General features: G+C 43.1%; 1 protein-coding gene across 1 annotated transcript; it reads left to right on the forward strand.

The window, feature by feature from the left end:
- Positions 1 to 23: 23 nt before the first annotated feature.
- tm9sf4 (transmembrane 9 superfamily protein member 4) lies at positions 24 to 15,742 on the forward strand. The gene is made up of 18 exons (XM_037456992.2): positions 24 to 107; positions 3,063 to 3,173; positions 5,533 to 5,632; positions 5,720 to 5,876; positions 7,003 to 7,150; positions 7,721 to 7,844; positions 7,917 to 8,038; positions 8,246 to 8,357; positions 10,298 to 10,368; positions 10,470 to 10,602; positions 10,916 to 10,997; positions 11,093 to 11,168; positions 11,252 to 11,335; positions 11,619 to 11,794; positions 11,899 to 11,962; positions 12,185 to 12,304; positions 12,498 to 12,587; positions 13,421 to 15,742. The coding sequence occupies exons 1-18, from the start codon at positions 90 to 92 to the stop codon at positions 13,568 to 13,570; spliced, it is 1,938 nt and encodes a 645-aa protein (XP_037312889.1). The 5' UTR covers positions 24 to 89; the 3' UTR covers positions 13,571 to 15,742.
- The last annotated feature ends 741 nt before the right edge of the window (positions 15,743 to 16,483 follow it).

Below are 16,483 nucleotides of genomic sequence, written 5' to 3' on the forward strand. Positions count from 1 at the left end.
GACTCGCGTCAACTTTGCGTATTCAAGTAAAAAGTATTCGCCTAAGAGCCAAAGAGCACTTCCGCTACGTCACAGTGACACGTATCAAAATGGCGGCCGCGGCGATGGTAAGTGAAAAAACGAACTCGTCTTCCTCTAACTACCCCTCTTTCCTACTGTCTCCCCATATAAGCTCGGACGCACCGTTGCAATTGTTGGAACTTAAATGTCTACCTAGGTCGTTAAAGAACGTTTTTACGTTGATTTCGGGCCGGACTTCCTGAAGTTTGATGGTGTTTGGATGTTGGCATTTTAGCTAACGTTAACTGCTTGCTGGAGTTAGCTAACGTTTGGTAGCATTAGCTTATCTCTAACGTTGCCCAGATTGACCATCGATGAGCTCAAAAACACAGATTTGTATAATTTGTAAAATATACTACACTGCTGAGCGGGTATAACTTCCCACGCAGTCCGTTGTAAGACTGTCATTCCTCGTACAGCCCTGAGTAACTTCGGCTCAATATTAGCTGTTAGCAACTGCGCCGAGCAGCGTCGATTTGAGCGTGGAGTTTAAACTTCTGAAAGATGTCAAAATGACAGCAGCAGATGAGCTACGAAAGACCAACACTGCGTGGACTAACAACGTGATTGGTGTCGTGTTGGCACTGTCTGATAACGTGACGTTAAATGTTGTTTGTGTCAGAAGCTACGCTCGCTAACTTCACTACAATGTCATAACTCGCGATGCTTCTGGTGTTACGTGCCTACTGGTTTATGAACCAAAAACCAGTTGTCTTGGTTCACTCTGAACCAACAGGTTTCATAGCCACTGACAATGTACAATTTTGTAACTAAATAAAGAAATATCGAAGTGTTCATTCATACTCGGCTGGCCGACCGCTTAGCGCAGACGTCTTGACTTGTGTTATAATTTTGCTCGACAGGGTTCGAGATCAGATTGTGGCTTTCATTAAATATAGTTTCCTAAATTACTTTCTTTACTTACACTTAGTGTATGTGATGCACGCCACTGTATGACAGTCCGGACAGAATATCACCTTTTATACAAATGTTTCGGTGGTTCCAGGCTGCAGCCTCGCGAAAAAAGTATCGATACACATGTTTGGAAGTGTTAACGGATACGCCACCAAGCCAGTTGTCTTGGTCTACCCTGAACCATAAGGTTTTCTTGCCATCGACGGTGTACAATTTCATGACAAGTATTCAAATCAGCTGGGACACTTGAAAGCTCGGTTGGTCGATGGCGTAGCGCCGTCGTCTGATAATGTGTTTCTGTTTTGCTCGACTGGGTTCGAATCCAGGTTGTGGCGATCTTTTAATAAATGTATGTTCTTTTATTTATTTCTTCATACGTGTAAGCGATGTAGTGCTCATTTATACCATCGTAATCGCTGCATTGTATATGGGATGCATTTTGAACATTTTCAGCAATATGTTTGCGAATGTGTGACGAATAAGGTGACGGAGGCAGACAACATCTGCCGCTGTTAGAACACAAACACGCACGCGTAGGCAAACCAGTAGGTTAAAAAACCAGTAGGCACGTAGTAGGTCCTGTGCATCGGGATGGGACAGGCACATCTGTAGCTTTGTACATCCATACACTGTAGCTTTTTACTTGCATCAGTTCTGCCTCAAATCGAAGCGGCTGGTGTCTCAGCAGGTAGGAGGGGGTCCCCTACTAAGCGCTCTACCCTGCTCCTCCCGTGTCTGCACCCCAAGGGGCTTCCATTGGTTAAGCCAGTACGTTACGGCAATGACTGATCTCCATTTCTTAAAGGAAAAATAGCATTCAGCGCCTTGGAAACATCCACACATCTGTCCCTGACTTTTCAAGTCTTTGATTTTTTTGGAATGTTGCTTGACTTGATGTAGTCATTTTATTTGCATTCTTTAGATAAGATAGCTGAAGTTTATCGACTTGAAGTGATTCCTCTTGCATTATCACACAAATATTGGACTATGTCTTTATCCATTTGGCCAGGCAAAGGGCATCCCAATAATGCCAAATCCTGGATTTGTCCGGGTAAACTTGAGTCACTGAAATGTTATGTTTGTTTTAGTGTGAGAGAGGGCAAGGCATTCTTAACTGCCATACTTCATAATGCCTTTCTATGTAACAGTTAAGCTTTTGTTTCCATTTATGCGTACACAGTTGCATCATGGAAGGGAATTGTTTGACTTCCAGTTCCGCTTTGTCCAGCCTAAAGACGTTCTGTTGATATTGCACTGCTATAAGTGAACAGCAACTGTACTTCTTCTCTTACAACACCAAATTCATAACCGTCTGTTTACCCACCACAAACTTATATCATTTTAATTTGTTCAGAACTAGGCCTGCAGGAATAGCAGGAAAATCAGCAAGGTTGGACAACGATGAATTTTGCACTTGTAGTAAACAAATTACGGTATTACGGTAATTACAATATTTATTTGAGAGAACAGCAGAACTTTATTGGAGTAAATACAAAACACCTATTAAAACACATCAATACATAGAACTATACACAATTGACACTAGTAAACATTTCACACCCTATACTACTTGTTACAGCCTACATGTCTGCAACTTCTGTCAGAGCAACATTAACACACTGACAACATTGTATTGAAAATAGTATTTTTATAGTACTTTGTATTGTGTGGTTGTGTGAGGGTGTTCATGAGATACCAACCTTTTTTAAAAACTTTTCCCAGCCGTCTTCTCTGTACCAAATAGGCTGTACGCCACAGATTAGTCTACGTGTGGGAAACACTGCTGTAAATTCTGTTATATCAGCACAGTTTTTGTAAGAATTTAGGAGCAGATTTGAAAATAATATTTAAAATAATCCAAGGTTAGTTTGTAGAGCAGTAATCTTTACCTCAGAGTCACCATATGAACTCCTTAATATCTGTCAATGTCAATCAAATAACATATTCCTAACTAGTTGAGAGAAAATGACAAACAGTTAGACATAATTTGTTGTAGCTTGTGGAGCTCAGGAATATGTTGGGTGTGTACTTTTTAAGAAGGTTAAAAACAGACAGAGCCTCCACCAACTTCACTTCCTGTTTTGCAGGAGACGTGGTGGGCCTTGCTGCTGATGGCCTCTTTGCCTGTCGTCCGGACCTTCTATGTTCCTGGAGTTGCTCCACGGGACTTCCACGAGGGGGACACCGTAGATCTGAAGGTAAGGCTGACTATCATTAATTTTCACAGATAAGCCGTAACATTGGGATGTTAGTTCTGTTTGTACCACCATTGTCTTATGCTGTGTTCACACCAAACGCAATAGTTTCGCCTCGGCTCTAACCGAGCTGCGCACTCCCATTTCTGGTCAATTTGCATGTATTACATCATTTTCTTGGGGGCTTGGCTTATCACCCTGAAAACAGTTAAACTTGAAGCCATTTTTCCTGCGCAACACCATGAAAGACACAACCATCTCTAATTGTTGTAGAAGTCCTACTCACGTCAGAGCACCAAACAACGTTGTATTTTGGTACCAAATAGCATCCGTCAGCGCAGAGCGTGGTAAATTTCACTGACTTCTACAGGAACTGTGTCTGGATGACTGTTGCTTCCAGTGGTACATGAGGCTAGCCTCAAACTGCTGGGCAGCCTAAGGCAGCGCTAGAAGCGGCAGCCATCCAGACGCACTTCCTGGAGGAGTCTGGAAAATTCAAGCTATGTGCGGCAACGATTGATGTCATGAACCCGAACACAATACCGTTTTGCGGTTCCGGCGTTGGTGTAATTCAAACAACAAATGAAAAAAAGAGCAGAAATAGTGGTTACTTATTTACACGGTGGATAGCGGAAACGATAGCTGTCTACGAAAAAAAATCCAGAGATAAGCCACGCCCCCTTTCAGGCACGAATGAAGAGAAAAGGGAAGCGGATGAAGCAAAGTAACTACAACTAGTCGGGCGAGTAAAGCGTTGCGAGAATTCGCTTCGCTTTTGTTGTGAGCGCACCATCAGCTCGTGGCTGCTCGTGTTGCCACCAGAGGCTCGACAGACTTTGCGTTTCATGATCTACCGTAACTTTTTCTTTTCCAAAACCAAAAACCCTCCAAACATACACAGCGCCTCTCTTGGGCACAAGTTGTATTGGTGCATCTCTGGTCTCTCATTGTTCCTCTTGTATAACTCTTTTCCTTGTTTTCATGTAGCAACAGAGTTACTTCTTGTTGTTGTGAGCTGTACCCAGCATGCAGTTCGGTGGGGTACAATTTTTAGTGTATATGTTTATGTGTCACTTATGGAATGCCGTTTTATTCAAAATTAAATAAAAATAATAAATACATAAACAAATGAAATATGCATTTGAAATACATCGTGAAATAAATAAATTAGGCAATAAATACATAAATATTAAATAAATTCAATCATTTCATTTTCATAATCATAATTTCATAATAGTCACTAGCTGTTGTGTCGTGGTGTTTTACCCTGTTAAAGGGTGTTTATTGTGGGTTACTGATTGTTATAACCATGATTCAATCTCAACACACGTAAGACAAGTAGCACTGACCGCTGGGCGCTACGTGATGACGGGTAAAAACAAATTTTGCCGCCTGCCGAGGAGCAACCGCAGTTGTTGTAGCGTAACACTGGTATGAACGGGACATAAAAGATTTCTGCACTGTATGAATTTTACACCCTGTATACCTTGTGTCACTTCTATCCTTTAGCTTAAGTATCACCGAGTCCATGCTCAATGACTGACATGGAGCGCTAATCCTCGACGAAATAAAGGTGTGAATCCACTGCTGATGTCACAGAATTTTTAGACACGATAATAAGTTTAATTATTTTCTTCATCAATCCATAATTGATCATGAGAGCATTAGGAAGCCTTTAAGAATCACTTTTTTTCCCCAACCCTACCTGACACGCAGGGCTGAGTCAAGCCTTCCGTCAACAGGTGTGTGTGTGTTTTTTTTTAACGTTCGGATATTCATTTTCACATTTGAATATCTGTTTTTAACAACTATTGGGATATATGTTTGAATATAAAATATTTGTTGACAGCCCTAATTCATATATTATCAACACAGGTATTTTCTGTTCTGTAGATTAAATTATAGTTTTGTAATTTGTAATTTGCTATTCTTAGTATTGAGTTCTTTGTTGTTTCTTTGAATCAGAATCAGAAGCCACTTATTACCACGTATGTTACAAATACAGGCGATACAGGAACCATTAGTTCTGCTGATTGATGCTGTATTACCAGACAAAAAAAGAAAGAAAGAATTAAATACAATAAAATAAAATGTACACGCAACAAAAAGAGGAATATGAACAGATGAGATACATAAATATACAAGCAGCAAAAAAAAAATTGGCTCCCCATTCCCCTGAGAAGGTCTTACCCTAGGAGAAACAATGATGGAGAAGCAGAGGATGGACTCAACAGTGGCATTGTGTTGGCTTGACATGGCTGCAGAGACCGCAACCAAAGTACATTTCTGATGCCTCTGAACGAGCTGCTGCGAATGCAGTTTTGTGTGATGCTGTTGGTTAGTTATGTGATTTGTTTTTCAGGCGGTGAAGCTGACCAGCTCTCGCACGCAGCTTCCTTATGAATACTACTCGCTGCCTTTCTGTAAGCCGGACTCTGTCTTTTACAAAGGAGAGAACCTGGGTAAGTGGACCTGCGGCATGTGTGCGATTGTTAAAAGAAATCCACTCAACTATTTCATTCATATCTTCTTTTTTATAATTATTACAGGTGAGGTCCTACGTGGGGACCGTATTGTGAACACTCTCTACAATGTCGAGATGAACAAGGATAGGAAGTGTGAGATGGTATGCAACAAGAAAAAGCTCAGCATTGAAGAGAGCAAGCTGGTGGCTGAGCGAGTCCAGGAGGAGTATTATGTGCACCTGTAAGCATCCCTTCCTGTTGCTTCCACGGGAATCCCTCAGAATGCTGCTGTTATTGATTGATTGCAAAGGGGAATATGCATTACCGTATTTTCGCGACTATACGGCGCACTGAATTACAAGGCGCACCTTCAATAAATTGCCAATTTTAGAACTATTTTCATATATAGAGCGCACCGGATCACAAGGCGCATAGAAGTAACTGCAGTAAAACGTTTGACTGGGGCTGCGTTATGCATCCACTAGATCGGGCTGTGCTAAATCAAACGTTATTAAGCGTTCTGAAAACTCTTCACTCCCATGGAAACGTTGTTGAAACGTTAATGTGGATATTAACAATATCTCTGAACCTCCAACTTTCGTTCTTGATTAATGAAAACATTCTTGGCAAATGCTTTGGTGCATCTTGCACCGAGAGGCAGCGCTGGGACAGACGGTGGCGCCTCGCGGCGGACCGTCAGCGCGATCCCGACATCCAACTACCAGCTTTAATATACTGTAGCGACTCTCGCTAATGAATCTCTGGACAATGTGCTTATCTTCTGGTTTTATTGTCGAGAAACAGGCTACTGTCGGCCGTAGCCTACGCCGAAACAAAAACACACCATCGCTCTCCAAAACAACAACAATTCCCGCGTCCCCATAGGTGGCACTAAGATGAGTGACGTCACATTGTGCGCCCTTCACTGAACATCCCAAAACTCTGTAAAGTGCAACGCCGCTCCAGAACATGAAAACACAGTCCGTTACAATACGCTGTTGGAGCTGGAATTACCGCGGCTGCTGGCACCAGACTTTCCCTCCAATGGATCCTCGTTAACCAGTATGGATCAACCAATTGAGCCATATATACGGCGCTCCGGATTACAAGGCGCACGGATTACAAGGATTTTAAGTGCGCCTTATAGTCGCGAAAATACGGTACTTTATTTAAATAATGCGATGGTTCTGATTCAGAAGCCTAAGACTCATGAAGTCTAAAACAATGAACTTCGTCTTGTTCTTTCTAGCATAATCTAGTGGAAAGATCCTTTTTTCTGTTCTCAATGATATATTTAAGATAACTTTGTTTTTTTCTGTATGAAATGCAAACTAAAACAAATTGAACTCCTCTCCGATGAATTTCAGTATTGCAGACAACCTTCCGGTTGCCACCAGGTTGGAGTTTTACCCCAACAGAGAGGCAGGCGTGGAGGAGGAGCAGCAGAAGAAGGACTCAGCCAAAGACGTCCAGTTTGAACATGGCTACAGGCTAGGCTTCGTCGATGGCAACAAGGTAGAGCTCCCAGTTTGTGCATCCTCCATTCCTTTCCTCTCGCCGCATATATATCCTCACCCATATAGATATATATATATATATATTATCATCACATTGTATGATAAAAAATATATATTTTGCAAGAGTTAATGAACTCAGGGTATATTGGGTTATTTGATATGTATTTATTAATAAGTGGAGCTGCTGTGTTCGTATAATTATTGGTGTAGTTATTTTAATGCTTGGGTGGTATTGGGATGGTATCAGCTTCAAAATAACCAGCCAACACACCATAACTAACTCCAAATATATAATAATATACTCCTGCCTATGCAAATTTTCTTGGTTGGAATTGAATTATTGTAGTACGGTAATATTGAGTAATTAAAACAGTTCTGCTCTTGTCGTTACACATGTGTTAAAGGAAAGGGAATTCTTTTTTTTTTATTGTCTTTGCTTTCTCGCACAATTAATAAAAATAAAAAAGAATCTGTATCCATAAAAGAAATAATAACAAACGCAATTCCTATGTATATGTGTTTATGTGCACATGTCCTGAAATGATTTTTCTTCTCCTGTCCTCCACAGTTTTATCTGCACAACCACCTCTCCTTGATCCTATACTTCCACAGAGAGAAGCTTGAGGAACAGGAAGTTCACAACTACAGGGTGGTGCGATTTGAGGTCATCCCCCAGAGTGTAAAAGTAGAGGGTAGGTCCAACACGCCTGAGTAATGTGCTCAGTGGGGTATGGATTGTACCACCAGTGTTTGTTCATTTACAGACCTGAAGGCAGTGGAAAAGGAGATGACGTGTACGCTGCCCGAGGCTAGTGGCTCTGCCCCTCAGGAGATTGACCCGACCAAGGAGAACGAGGTCCTCTTTACCTACTCCGTCCACTGGGAGGTCAGTGAGTATAGCCTGGGCTCTGTTAGGAGAGAGAACACGTTCATATAAACCACTGCAACGTAGATATCATACATGTCCAAGCATTTAGGTCCCATCATGAAACTCAGTTTTGTTTTTTTTTAAGCAGTTTTCTAGGATGAGAGGTTAAATAAGATTGAAAAATGTTGAGGATGGTTAGCTGATCCTCTTCTTTCCTCTCTGCAGGAGAGTGAGGTGAAGTGGGCGTCTCGATGGGACACCTACCTGACCATGAGCGACGTCCAAATTCACTGGTTCTCTATCGTCAATTCCGTGGTGGTGGTCTTCTTCCTGTCTGGTACGTTGTATTTCTGACAAACCCTCTGCAGCTCACGCTGCACAACTTTCGCTTGCTTTTAACTGGGAGTACTGAAGTCGCAGTTTTCACACTAAGTGGCATGAAATGGCTTCTGCTCCATTTCCACTATTGTATGCTTGTTTGAATCCACTGCAGGCACAACAAACTCACTAAATGCCATTGTGAGGTCACATACACTCACCGGCCACTTTATTAGGTACCCCCTGCTAGTAACGGGTTGGACCCCCTTTTGCCTTCAGAACTGCCTCAATTCTTCGTGGCATAGATTCAACAAGGTGCTGGAAGCATTCCTCAGGGAGTTTGGTCCATATTGACATGATGGCATCACACAGTTGCCGCAGATTTGTCGGCTGCACATCCATGATGCGAATCTCCCGTTCCACCACATCCCAAAGATGCTCTATTGGATTGAGATCTGGTGATTGTGGAGGCCATTTGAGTACAGCGAACTCATTGTCATGTTCAAGAAACCAGTCTGAGATGATTCCAGCTTTATGACATGGCGCTTTATCCTGCTGAAAGTAGCCATCAGAAGTTGGGTACATTGTGGTCATAAAGGGATGGACATGGTCAGCAACAATACTCAGGTAGGCTGTGGCGTTGCAACGATGCTCAATTGGTACCAAGGGGCCCAAAGAGTGCCAAGAAAATATTCCCCACACCATGACACCACCACCACCAGCCTGAACCGTTGATACAAGGCAGGATGGATCCATGCTTTCATGTTGTAGACGCCAAATTCTGACCCTACCATCCGAATGTCGCAGCAGAAATCGAGACTCATCAGACCAGGCAACGTTTTTCCAATCTTCTATTGTCCAATTTCGATGAGCTTGTGCAAATTGTAGCCTCAGTTTCCTGTTCTTAGCTGAAAGGAGTGGCACCCGGTGTGGTCTTCTGCTGCTGTAGCCCATCTGCCTCAAAGTTCGACGTACTGTGCGTTCAGAGATGCTCTTATGCCCACCTTGGTTGTAACGGGTGGTTATTTGAGTCACTGTTGCCCTTCTATCAGCTCGAACCAGTCTGGCCATTCTCCTCTGACCTCTGGCATCAACAAGGCATTTCCGCCCACAGAACTGCCGCTCACTGGATGTTTTTTCTTTTTCGGACCATTCTCTGTAAACCCTAGAGATGGTTGTGCGTGAAAATCCCAGTAGATTAGCAGTTTCTGAAATAATCAGACCAGCCCTTCTGGCACCAACAATCATGCCACGTTCAAAGTCACTCAAATCACCTTTCTTCCCCATACTGATGCTCGGTTTGAACTGCAGGAGATTGTCTTGACAATGTCTACATGCCTAAATGCACTGAGTTGCCGCCATGTGATTGGCTGCTTAGAAATTAAGTGTTAATGAGCAGTTGGACAGGTGTACCTAATAAAGTGGCCGGTGAGTGTATATAACCATCCACTTTCGGTCTATGATGTTCACGATCGGGCATTCACACAGTGATACTCTGCGGCGTAAGTCGGGGGAGGGACTCACTGTCCACTCCATTTTTATTACTGCTTCTGCAAATTGAAACCTGTTGACGCCGTTGTATGGTAAACGTTCGAAGGGTATCCACAAACACACTCCCAATATTGGCATTCAGTTTGACAACAAACGGAGGTTCATTGAAGCATTCACGCGAGTTGTGGACGTTTGAGTGAGAATGCCTGGTACCAAACGGTTCAACGTGAGCACACATTGCCTCTACTAGCCATGCTAAATGGTAAATGAACTGCACTTATCTCTATCCCTCTCTTCTAGTCTTCTGACCAATCACAGCTCTTGAACACTTCATGTCATCATTCACCTATTAATATCATAATGACAGGAGCTACCACACACACGGACACCTGCCCATCAGTAACTAACATTCACCCTCTCCCTCTAGATGACTGACTCAGTGTTGTTCTCTGCCTTTCCTTTGTCTAGGTATTCTGAGTATGATCATCATCAGGACCCTGAGGAAGGACATTGCCAACTACAACAGAGAGGATGACATAGTAAGAACACTCACAGTTTGCTTGTGTTGCAGCAAGTAATGCATATAATGTCTTTGAAAAAGTCAGACTGACTTGACTGCTTCTTTCTACTATGCGACCAGGAGGACACTATGGAGGAGTCAGGATGGAAGAATGTCCATGGCGACGTCTTCCGGCCGCCTCAGTATCCCATGATCCTCAGCTCTCTGCTGGGCTCAGGGATCCAGCTCTTTTGCATGATCCTCATTGTCATATGTGAGTCTGTAGTCCCTATAATCTGTCCCCTGGAGATCCTGACGGTGTGTACAACCTCTGCTCAGACTACAAGGGTCTTTTCTTATTGATTATTCATGAGGTGAAATTTGATCAAAGTAGTGTTCTTCTGGAGAACCGAAATATGCAAACTGTAGTCTTCAATATCTAACAGGCATTTAAATGGAACAAAATAGCTGTGTTATCTAAGAGGAAAGCTCTAGCATATCTAGTTATTATTTTGACTCCATATGACGTTGTTTTCTATCTTTGAACTGCTCTTCTGTCTGTGTGTGTGTGTGTGTGTGTGTTATAGTTGTTGCCATGTTGGGCATGCTGTCTCCATCCAGTAGAGGAGCCTTGATGACCACTGCTTGCTTTCTCTTCATGTTCATGGGGTATGAGCCATATTCATCCCTCTGAAAAAATCACCAAAAGTCGGAGGCGGTGCGCTTCCTTTTTACTCTTTCATCTGTTGATGATTCTCCTACAGCGTATTCGGTGGCTACTTTGCCGGCAGGCTGTACCGCACACTGAAGGGACACCGGTGGAGGAAAGGAGCCTTTTGTGTAAGTCAATAACAAACAATGCTGCGTAGGTTTGCAAGCATGGAGGCTGAAGTTGTGTCTTATTTTCCCCCTCGCCCCTGTAGACGGCCACTTTGTATCCGGCCGTGGTGTTTGGAATCTGCTTCATCCTAAACTGCTTTATCTGGGGAGAACACTCGTCTGGGGCTGTGAGTACCATGACTGAGAACTCAAAGGAATGCACGCTAACTAGTAGTGACGTAATATTAGTACGGTAAAATCCCTGTCAAATAAAGGGCAAATGCTTTTATATAACGTCACTATTATAAATATAATGTAACTATTAATATGTATGTATAGACATATAAAGGTTTAGATATAGCTCTTACACCCAACTTCTAGGCTAGAAGTGGCAGACGAATACGTTTCCCAGACAGAATAGAGTGTGAGTAAGAAACCCCGATCCTTGCTCTTGGTCTCCCATCGCTCCAGGTCCCCTTCACCACGATGCTGGCCCTGCTGTGCATGTGGTTCGGCATCTCCATGCCGCTGGTTTACCTGGGCTACTACTTTGGCTTCCGCAAACAGCCGTACGATAACCCTGTGCGCACCAACCAGATCCCCCGGCAGGTCCCTGAGCAGCGCTGGTACATGAACAAGTTTGTTGGGTGAGAGTGCGACCAATGAAAACTTCTGCCTTTAATCAACGGCTTTTAACTGCCATGGCTCATGTTTGAGTGGAGCTTTCTGTTTTTTCTTTTCTGTCCTCTAGAATCCTGATGGCTGGGATCCTGCCATTTGGTGCCATGTTCATCGAGCTCTTCTTCATCTTTAGTGTGAGAACCATGACGTTCGCTCTGATCAGTTCAAAGCCAGATCTCCTTTTTGTCCTGAGTTACTGTGTGTGTGTGTGTGTGTGTGTGTGTGTGTGTGTGTGTGTGTGTGTGTGTGTGTGTGTGTGTGTGTGTGTGTGTGTGTGTGTGTGTGTGTGTGTGTGTGTGTGTGTGTGTGTGTGTGTGTGTGTGTGTGTGTGTGTGTGTGTGTGTCACCACCTACAGGCCATCTGGGAGAATCAGTTCTACTACCTCTTTGGCTTCCTGTTTCTGGTCTTCATTATCTTGGTGGTGTCCTGCTCTCAGATCAGCATCGTCATGGTTTATTTCCAGTTGTGTGCAGAGGTGAGTTTATTCGGGGGCATGTGGGAACTAGACCTGCACAGTTTAAGCACAACAAGTTAGCCTGCTTGTCTGAGGAATTCAGCAGGATATTTTATCCAATAAATATACAGCCGATGTCTTTACAAGAGAGTAGAAGTGTCTGTGTGAGTGGTCTAGAGTTGAACCGTGTATAAAGACTCTCATTCTCTTCCAGGACTACCGGTGGTGGTGGAGAACCTTCCTGGTGTCCGGAGGCTCGGCGTTCTACGTCCTCATTTATGCCGTCTTCTACTTCATTAACAAGGTAAAAAGCCACATAAGGAGATCCTCTTTGATTCTAATAAACACCAGTTATCTTCAAACACACACACACTCATTGACTAACTAGTTGATATCTTTGATGTTATCTGCGTCACTGAGAGTCAGGCTTAAGGCTTTTGAAACTGGAATTGGTGTAGTAATACATAAGGTCTTTGCATTTGGATGGTATTATATTGAATTGTGGACTTACAACCTGTAATAACCCTTGAGCACCCATAATAGAAGTGAAAGGTTCTAGAGAAGCCCAGGAGAACGATTATGCTGCCTGCAACGTGGTTCAGCATGAGCGGTTTGCTGCTGGGTCAGTGATGGTCTTGGAAGGCGTTTCCATGGAGGGACGCACAAATATATATATTGTGTGGGGGCCACATTTTGAAGTGCAGAATTGTATTGTTGGCAAAATTGACTAACCTGCTACATAATCTTTTCTCTCTTTGTGGTGTGTATAAAATGAAGCCCTCTGAAGACTGACATTTCTATTTCCATCAAAAGATGTGGCAGTGTACTTTACGTAGAGCATGAGCGCAAATAGGAATGAAAGAGCTCCAACTGAACTTCTTCTATAGTGTTCTCAGCAGTGACCACTAATGCAGAGAAAAATAAACACACACACAAAGCTTCATTCACGTTGCGGTTAGCAATGTAGTACTGGACAGGTATATTTTGGAACCATAGCTAGGTTAGCAGCTAACTGCTAGCCAGTGTCCATCAGCTCAAAAAGAGCATCCTCCTCAAAGTCCAACTTCATGGAGGTGAATAGCAAACATTGAAAAATGGCATATTGACCTGCCTTGCTCTGTCTGAACTTCTCCACAGCTGGACATCGTGGAGTTCATTCCCTCCCTCCTGTACTTTGGCTACACCGCCCTGATGGTGCTGTCCTTCTGGCTGCTCACAGGCACCATTGGCTTCTACGCAGCATACATGTTCATCAGGAAAATCTACGCTGCAGTCAAGATAGACTGAGTCATCTGGACGTGTTTTTTTTTCTTCTTTATTTTGGGTCACATCCTTTTTATTTTATGTATATATTTTTATTCTTCATGTCCAACAAGCACTGAATTCTGTGTTGAGGGAAGAAGGAGGGGTTTTTATGGCGCCCCTTCCGCTGGCCTCGTGGAGAAGAACAGCATGGTGGCAGAGCAGCTGTCCTCCTCCCCTTACTCCATCCCGGACTGAGACTTTGGGGGAATCGTCCTCCAATGGGGACAGTAAATGTCTCCTGCTGTTCCACCTCGCACACAACACAGTGGGCCAAAGCTTGTCAGACAAGGGTTTCTTCATATTCCAGTTTTGTCTTTTCCATTTGCGGTCAGTCTAAATTATCCAGGGGGGGGGTTGGTACCGCAGGTTTTACTTATGACCTAACTTCTTTATATCATCTTCTGAAAAGCTATTTCATTGTTTTTCCATTGTCTTTGCTTTAAAACGTTGCTTTGGTTCAGTTTCAGCAACCTTGGACATTTTGGAGGAGGGGGGTGGGGGTGTTATGGTTTTTGACTTTGAACTCGTATGAATGGAAATTATGCCTGGGCGTTTTGCTTTGTAACACCTGACCGGATGGATTAAATGTTCCCTTGGTTCCCATGTGGTGGTGTTGACCGTGGTGGAGAAATTTTCTCCCCCTCTTCAGAAGATCCCGACATCGCTCCGTTGGCTCTGAGGGATGCACTGCGGCCCCAAAGCAGCCACTCAAATCGGAGCACAACATTTTTTAGTTTTGTTCTTCAAAGTCCACAACACAAATACGTCTTTACAGCTTTTCCAGTAGAAACTCAACAAAACAAAAACTTGTTTCTGCTTATTAGCCGCGCCGCCAGCGTTGCCTGAGCAGGGTGTTTGCTGAACAATGTAGAAAGTTTGGGACAGGTTATTTAAAAGGACCATTTCATTTACAAATGATGCCTCATTTATTTTAAGTTTGAATCTCATGTGTGATACGTTTTTTGTGTGTAATATCAGATACTTGGTCAATGTGGTAGATGATTCTGACAGTGCTTGGGTGTTATGGGGTGCAAAGCATTGACTTATAATCCAGTTTTCTTAATAGATCTGTAAAGGTATTGATTTGCAACTCTTCCCCTATTGAATTGACATTTTTGAGTTCCCTTTAAACACATTTATCAGCTTAAAAAACTTTTAAAATAACATTTATACTAATGAAGTTTGAGTGATAGGGTTCCCCAAGACTCCCAATATTTCTTGCGCGTGTTCGGTCTGTTTGATTCATGCTAACTAGCAGCTTAGCTTTCCCACAGACACTAGAAACGGGGACACGGCTAAACTCGACCAGCTGCTGGATGGAGCTTCATATTCTCATCCTCGCGATTCTAATCCAGTTACACTTCTGATCACCACTGACCTGCTGCCCTCTAATCGGTAACACTAGTTTATTAAAGTTCATTCTGATGGGGGATCTTACGGGCCTGATTACAGTCCCATGGGAGTATCCTAAAGCATGAGAAGATACATGCTAATCACATAAACAGGACATCCATCATTGTCTTCATGGCTACAATCAAAGGGGTTTACGTAAAGACACAAGGGGCTCGAATGAACCCCTATTCTCGGGGAGAAAGAAGGTCAGAAGGACGTTTTATTCCTCCTATGTCCTCTGGTTTCTTTGTTGGAATCAGATCTACCCAAACACTGAGCTTCTTGAAGAGAGCGAGTTTGTATCCACAACTTGTGAAGCTTTTCTCCATTTAAATTGAAACAATTTATTTGCATTTGCTGCTGTTCCTCCTGCATTATGTCACAGCGCCTCCAAGCCCCCCCACATCTGGCTGCTGTCTAAATGCAGACAGACCCGTATCTCCTGCTGCAGGGAGTGCACATGCCGGGGGATTTGTTTTCTTTTTTTTCTTTTTTTTACACGTGGACTTTTAAAAAGCCCAGGGGTCATGCGTTTGTATGCTTGGTCTATGAGTTTAAAATGTAAATTAAAAAAGGAAGCAGCTGTGTTTAGGTTCCGTTTTGCTGTGTGTGGCGCTCTCTGTAACGGTCCCATCATCGCTTAGCCCAAAGCATGATGCTCACGATCACTGAGGAACTAAATTGTTACTTTTCTCTGTTTCTTTTACAGAATGTGCAATTACAAAATGTACAATGACAAAACAATAAAGTGATTAAAGGTAACTTTTTTTTTTTTTTTACAATTTTCCTTAGTTTGTTTCGGACCAAACGATAACTGGAATGTAATATGCAGAACTGAATCTTTGTTGGTATGTAATCGCTAGAAACTAAGTGGTTGTTTTCGTTAGCTTTTACCTTCATACCTCATATCTACCCTGGGTTAAAGGAACCGCATGTGGTTCCCAAAGTATGGTATGAGCAGCCTCTAGGGGTGAGCGAGAGGAAAAATCCAATGGTGGTCGAATGGTAATAATTCATTTTAAATACAATTTTTAAATGAGAGTAAATAAATAAAGAGTTGAATTATAAACAACTGTTTGCACAAGAAAGGACCTGGGGGAATTGAGTTAATCTTTTTTGGGTTACATGGCCGCCTGTCTCACCATCCAAACCATCAGGGTGTTACTGAACCACGAACCAAAACAAGAACAGCACCTCACCAGACTGCCCATGACGCCATGCTTCCTGATGTCTTGGACCAGTTACTTTCCTGCTTTGACAACCACACTAGCAGAGTGTGAACTAAATCACTACCGAGGCAGGACCGTCTACTCGTCCTACAGCGCCAAAAGGTGAGATCCACTATGATGGTGATTGACCAGCAAAGCAGCAGGATGCTATTTGCTTCAGGTCCACCCAGAAACTGGTTGACAAACTCAATGACCTTGGATTATCCACTGTGCGGACTTTCTTACAAACAGACCACAAACCGTTAGAATGGAAACCACACATCCTCCACAGGAG

This window comes from Pungitius pungitius, chromosome 1 (genome assembly GCF_949316345.1).
Source record: "Pungitius pungitius chromosome 1, fPunPun2.1, whole genome shotgun sequence".
Classification (NCBI taxonomy): domain Eukaryota; kingdom Metazoa; phylum Chordata; class Actinopteri; order Perciformes; family Gasterosteidae; genus Pungitius; species Pungitius pungitius.